The sequence below is a fragment of the Helianthus annuus genome, chromosome 17 (genome assembly GCF_002127325.2).
Source record: "Helianthus annuus cultivar XRQ/B chromosome 17, HanXRQr2.0-SUNRISE, whole genome shotgun sequence".
Taxonomy (NCBI): Eukaryota; Viridiplantae; Streptophyta; class Magnoliopsida; order Asterales; family Asteraceae; genus Helianthus; species Helianthus annuus.
In genome coordinates this window covers 67572264-67578977 of record NC_035449.2, presented here as the reverse complement: position 1 = coordinate 67578977, position 6714 = coordinate 67572264, and the positions used below count along the sequence as shown (strand labels likewise).

At 46.2% G+C, this 6714-nt stretch overlaps 1 protein-coding gene across 1 annotated transcript; it reads left to right on the top strand.

Annotated features, from left to right (window-relative positions):
* Positions 1–2389: 2389 nt before the first annotated feature.
* On the top strand, positions 2390–3391 carry LOC110924452. The gene has a single exon (XM_022168454.1). It carries the CDS (start codon positions 2390–2392, stop codon positions 3389–3391), a length of 1002 nt encoding a protein of 333 aa, XP_022024146.1.
* Positions 3392–6714: the final 3323 nt, after the last annotated feature.

Genomic DNA, 6714 nt, shown 5'->3' with positions numbered 1-6714 from the left:
TTAGTCATTGCGTTTTAGAAAGAACACTTTCTTTTGTGTTTTTAGGCTATTGCGTTTTAGAAAAACACATCTTTGAAGTGTTTTCAGTCCATTGCGTTTTAGAAAGAACACTTTCTTTTGTGTTTTTAGGCCATTGCATTTTAGAAAAACACATTTTGAAGTGTTTTTAATCCATTGCGTTTTAGATAAAACACATTTTTATGTGTTTTCAGTCCATTGCGTTTTAAAAAAAAACACATTTTTAAGTGTTTTTAGTCCATTACTTTTAGGTAAAATACATTTTTATGTGTTTTCGGTCCATTGCATTTTAGAAAAAACACTTTATTTTGTGTTTTAAGCTATTGCGTTTTAGACAAAAGATATTTTTATGTGTTATTTGGTCCATTGCGTTTTAGAAAAATACATTTTTAAGTGTTTTTAGTCCATTGTGTTTTAGGGAAAACACATTTTTAAGTGTTTTCAGTCCATTGCGTTTTAGAAAGAACACTTTCTTTTGTGTTTTTAGGCCATTACATTTTAGAAATAAGACATTTCTTTGGGTTTTTGGTCCATCGCGTTTGAAGGGGTATGGTCCCGAAAAGCCGCGCAAACCTTTTTTCAGGTCGCACGCTGGACCACACTCCTTATTCAGCAAGCTGATCAATCTTAGACTCGTGTGGGTTACTTCAACAAAGACTGGCCTCGCGCGAGGTCCAAACAAGAAAGAACGTCAGTTTCAACACTTAGCATTCTGAATAAGAGCCTTCAGCACCTATAACCCTGCGCGGGCTAGTTACGTGCTCAGCAAGGGTCGCACAGGAGTTATAGCGCAAGGCCACTTCAGAGAGTACACAAGGTACAAGTGGCAGGATAAAGAGCCAATCAGCGTCCACCAGGTTGTGCTCTATCGTGCTCCACGATCGTTTGACGTGCAGGAGACAATAAGTACAAAAGGACGTCTACGTGGCACCAATCAGGGGGCGACGACACATGCCCCATGATCTCCACTTACATGCTGATGGCAGAGGGACAACAGGGACACGTGGCTCCAATCAAGGTGCGCCAGCACCGGAGATCTTCTAGAAGGCACTAACGGTGGATACTTGCGAGACAAGAAGGATATTCTCTGTTGTCACCTTCCGGCCCAAGGCCCATCAGCCCATCTCTTCTTACACCTCTCCGGCTATAAATAGAGGACCTTCATGCACAGGTTAATTCATTCTGCTCTCTTCACTCTCACTCTTAACACACACTTATTTTCTTAAAGCAGATACTTATTCTCACGCTGGAGTCTGGTTAAGAGGGAAACCCTCATATTCCCCTCTTAACGAGCTAACGGTGTTCTGTTTTGCAGGAAGCTCGGATCATCAAGGAGCTCAGGAAAGTTACAAGAAGATTAACCCTCATGTTTGAAACATAAACCAAACTAATTAACCCTAAAATTAGTTCCGTGTTTCTTCATTGGCGCCCATCGATTTTTGCAATCACTTTCATCTTCTTTTTTCTGAGTTTTTTCGGTTTTCTTGATCATGGCTGGTCAAGGAATCATCCTTGATTTTGGCTTTGGCACAAACTCTAACGTTGGTTCGGGTGAGGAAAATCACAATGTCCAAGTCCAACCTGCCGAGGAAGTAGGCGAAATCGAAATAACAAACACCGGGGGACCCCGCAGGAGCATCACTCGCATTACTCCAACGGGAACCGCAGGAAGTAATGTTGCTGGTCCTTCAAACCCAGCTCCAAACCCGAACATTTCGGCGTTACTAGGGCTACTAGAAGGCGAGACTTTAGCCTCTTGGTACGCCAAACCGATTGCTACCATAAATGTTGCGTATCAGTCTTTGAGCGCACAACAAGCAATTCTGCAAGCTGAACCATCCTTGGTTACACCTCCGGGTCCAAGTCAGGGGGTGCGCCAGACACCCCCACAGCAGAATATCCAAGGAAGAACCAACAGACCTCCTCCCCTGAGAAGGCCAAGCGTGCACGACACGCGCGACACACATAGGGGGACATGCAGTTATTATGACCATCCGGCAAACGTTCAAAGGGGTCCAGTTCATAGCCGGCTCGGGCCGCGCAACATGAACAATGAATGGGATGACACCGACCCAAACGATCCAACTTGGCAAGACGACGAAGGGTCCTCATTCTTTAATCGTTTGCAGAAGAATCATGAATACTACAAACCAAGGCAGCGCATCGCATACAGCGAAGAAGCAGAGCGAGACTTCAGCCTCGCTATAGACCAACCGAAGCAGCCGAACACTCGAAGTTCATTCCGAAGATAGCTCTAGCCCCGCTATCAAAAGAAAAATTGCCTCCAACTGTGGGAAAGTTCAATGGTCTAACCGATCCAGACGATCATGTCTGAGTATTCACAAGCGTTGGTTGTATGGGAGGATGGAACATGCCAATGTGGTGCCCTCTGTTTATCCAGACTTTCACAGGGGCTGCTCGCACCTGGTTCAACAGCCTTCCGCCTGGAAAGATCACGTCATGGGTCGACTTCAGAACCCAATTTGTAAATCATTTCAGCCAGCAAAGACGTTACCAGCGCGACACAGCTGAGGTAACAGACATCTGGCGCAGAGACAATGAGGGGCTAGAAGATTTCATCACTCGCTTCAACAAGGAGTGTTTAGAGATTGGTAGTGTAAACGAACAATTGATGCGCGCTCACTTCAAGAAAGCTATTCGCTGTGATAGCCTCATCAGGACTATCACAGGAAAAGACGGTATGCCCAAGGAGTGGGACAAACTCATGGAAGCTGCGAAGATAGCAGCGCAAACTGAAGAGTCACTGGCTGGTACCAAGAATTCTTACACTGAAGATCGTTTTTCCAAGAAAAGCCCGCGCGATAACAACAGGCGCAACAAAAACAAGAACCCTGGATGGAAAGCCAACCAGTCTAGCGGTTATGATGAAAGGCCTCGCTTTAGAGGGGATGCGCGAGACACGATCGATCGCATTGGTTATAGAAAAGCAGCCAGGAACGAGAATCGAGAAAAGCACTGGACTCCGCTCATTAAGACACCAAAGGAGGTGCTCATGATGGAGAACCATGACTGCAAGGCACCAAAGCCTATGACGAACAAGAAGGGCCAAGACCCGAATCTGTATTGCGATTTTCACAAAGATACAGGTCACCTGACGGATGACGGTATCAGTCTAAGGCAAGAAATTGAAAAGGCGCCGAAGAGCGGAAAGTTAAGCCATCTGGTTAAGAACGTGCGCAAGGAGACGCACCAGATTCAGAGGAGTGAAGATGGAAACCAGAAGAAGGTTAGACGCTTAGAGACGCACATGGTCAATGGACCAAGATACAGCGCGAGAGACAAGGGCAAGCGCCCATTCGAACCAGCATGGCAAGAACAACAGGTCATCTACCGGAATCATAGGTCACTATGAAACAGAATACATCTTCATTGATCCCGGGAGTACAGCTGATATTATCTATGAACAATGCTTCAATCAGTTCGATGATGATGATAAAGCGCGACTTGAGCCTGTCGATTATCCTCTTTCAGGATTCTGCAATGAGATGGTCTTCCCACTATGACAGCTCAGTTTCCCGGTCATGCTATCTGACGGGAAACATTCAAGAACCACAAATGTGAACTTCATGGTGATGCCAGTCAAATCAAGGCATGATGTTTTGATTGGTCGAGAAACTCAAGGAGAAATGAACATGGTAACCTCCAACCCCACTTAGCCATTGGCTTCCCAACAGAGATGGGGGTGGCGATTATCTATGCAAAGAAAGAGGTGATGGCAGCTGAGGACGCGCGCCCAGTCAAAGAGCCAAAAATTTCAACAACCGAGCCAGAAAAATGGGTCTTGAATCGCAAGTACCCAGAGCAAACGGTGACGATAGGCCATGCAATCGACGCACCTCAAACAGTTATTGTTCAGGAACATGGACATTTTCGCCTGGACTCCGGCCGACATGACCAGTGTCCCGCGCGATGTCACTGAACAATGTCTGAACACTTATCCCTCCGTCGAGCCAAAAGTGCAAAGAAGGCGCAGCCTAGGGGCGGATAAGACCAAAGCTATGAATGAGCAAGTTTGTGAGCTACTAAAGGCAGGAATTCTGAGGTTGGTGCGCTATCAAAGCTGGGTCGCAAACCCTGTCATGGTCTAGAAGTCTAATGGAGGATGGCGCATGTGTGTGGATTACACTGATCTCAATAAGTCATGTCCAAAGGATTGTTATTCGCTGCCTGAGATCGATAAGATGATAGACTCTCTCGCACCATACAGGTGGAAGTGTTTTTTGGATTGCTACAAAGGGTATCATCAAGTCCAGATGGCGCTGGAAGATGAAGACAAGACAGCGTTCCGCACCGACATCGGAATTTTCTGTTATACAAAAATGCCCTTTGGGCTCAAGAATGCTAGCGCAACCTACCAGCGATTAATGGATACGATCTTTGCTGAAGATATCGGGAAGCATATCGAGGTTTACATTGATGATCTTGTAATCAAGAGTCCCGAGGAGGACCAAATGTTAAAAGATATAGAGAAGACATTCAACTCTCTGAGAAGCGTGAACATGAAGTTGAACCCAGCAAAATGTTCTTTTGGTATGGAGGAAGGCAAGTTCTTGGGCTTCATGGTTACAAATGGTGGATTCAAAGTTAATCCTGAAAAGGTTCAAGCCATAGAGCGGATGCCGTCACCGCGCACGATCAAGGAGATGCAAAGATTGGCCGGCCGCCTAGCCGTGCTTAATCGATTTCTATCAAATCACGCTCCAAAATCATACCCTTTCATCAGCACTTTGCGCAACTGCGTGAAGAAGCAAGAATTCAAATGGACGCCAGAAGCAGAAGCTGCCTTTCAGCAAATGAAAGAGTGTTTGATCAAGCTCCCTACCCTAACCGCGCTGTTTGAAAAAAGAACCACTCATTTTGTACTTGTCTTCTTCGGACAAGGCAGTTGGGTCGGTATTGTTGGTGGAGAGAGATGGAGTTTAGACTCCAATTTACTATGCAGTAGGGTGCTTACAGATCCAGAAACGAGATATTCAACAAGGGAAAAGTTAGTGCTTGCGCTGCTACACGCCTCCAGGAGGCTGCGCAGATATTTCACAGGCCATGTAATCACGGTACTCACTAACTTCCATATCGGAACAATTTTGCAAAAGCCAGAGACATCAGGTCGCTTGGCAAAGTGGGCAATCGAGCTGGGGGGTCACAACATTCTGTATAGGCCGCGCCCAGCCATTAAAGGTCAGGTACTAGCGGACTTCATCACAGAAGTCCCAGAGGATAAGATCAAAGATTGTTAAGTTGTTGACACTCCCATCAAAGACACATCCGATGGATTATGGCTGTTATACACTGATGGGGCCTCAAACGAAGATGGCGCAGGAGCTGGATTGCGCCTTGTTAGCCTTGAGAAGCATGAGTTGACATACGCCATCAAGTTGGATTTCAAGAATACCAACAACGAGGCTGAATACGAAGCATTCTTGCAGGCCTGCGCCTGGCCATCAAAATTGGAGCTCAAAACTTACAAGCACATGTCGACTCACTGCTGATCGCAAGTCAAAACAACGGGTTATATGATGCAAAGGGCGAAGTTATGCCTCTGTACTTAGAGCAAGCAAAGGAGTTGCTTTAGCAGTTCAAATCATACAAAGTTGTTCATATTAATCGATCTAAAAACAAGCCAACAGATGCGCTAAGCAAGCTAGCTTCAACAGCCTTCCAACATCTCGCCAAGGATGTCAGAATCGAAGTCTTAAAAAACCCATCTGTTTTGCTGCGACAAGTGAATGTAATTGAGATAGGGCCACCATCATGGATGACTCCTATCATTCAATATCTTCAAGAAGGAATTCTCCCTGAAAACAAAGCAGAAGCTAGGAAGATACAGAACAAGGCGTTGTTCTATGAGATGAATGGTGGAATCTTGTACCGAAGATCCTTCTTAGGGCCACTTTTGCGCTGTGTGGACCCCCAAGATGCAAGTTACTTGATCAGGGAGATTCATGAAGGCATCTGTGGCATTCATGCGGGCCCGCGCATCGTTGTCGCGAAGATAATGAACGCTGGTTACTATTGGCCAGGGATGCACGTTGACGCTCTAAAGGAATTGCGCAAGTGCGATTCCTGTCAAAGTAACGCCCCGAAAACCCTGCACCCAAAAAATGATCTCATCCCTGTGTCCACTGCCTGGCCTTTCCAGCAGTGGGGGATCGATATGGTGGGACCTTTCCCTGAAGCTCTTGGAGCTGTGAAGTTTATAATTGTTGCCGTTGAATATTTCACCAAGTGGGTGGAGGCCAAAGCACTCGCTTCAACTACTGCAATGATGGTGCGCAAGTTCATATGAGAGCACATCATTTGCAGGTTTGGTCTTCCACTCAAGATTGTAACAGATAACGGCACCAATTTTGCTTCTGAAGACCTTCAAGAATGGATGAAAGAGATGAATATCGAACACACTTTCTCTTCTGTTGCGCATCCTCAGGGCAACGGCCAAGTATAAAGTGTTAACAAAAGTATCGTTGAAGGAATAAAGGCCCGCCTGGGCACTAAGAGAAGAGGCTGGGTAGATGAGCTCTCGAGCATCCTGTGGGCTCATCGAACCATGCCGAAAACGAGCACTGGCGAAACCCCCTTTAGGCTGGTCTACGGCTCAGAGGCGGTTATCCCAGCTGAAATTGGCCTACCCTCGCCATGCTTGACAGCAGTCAACCAAATCGATAACGAGGCAGAGCG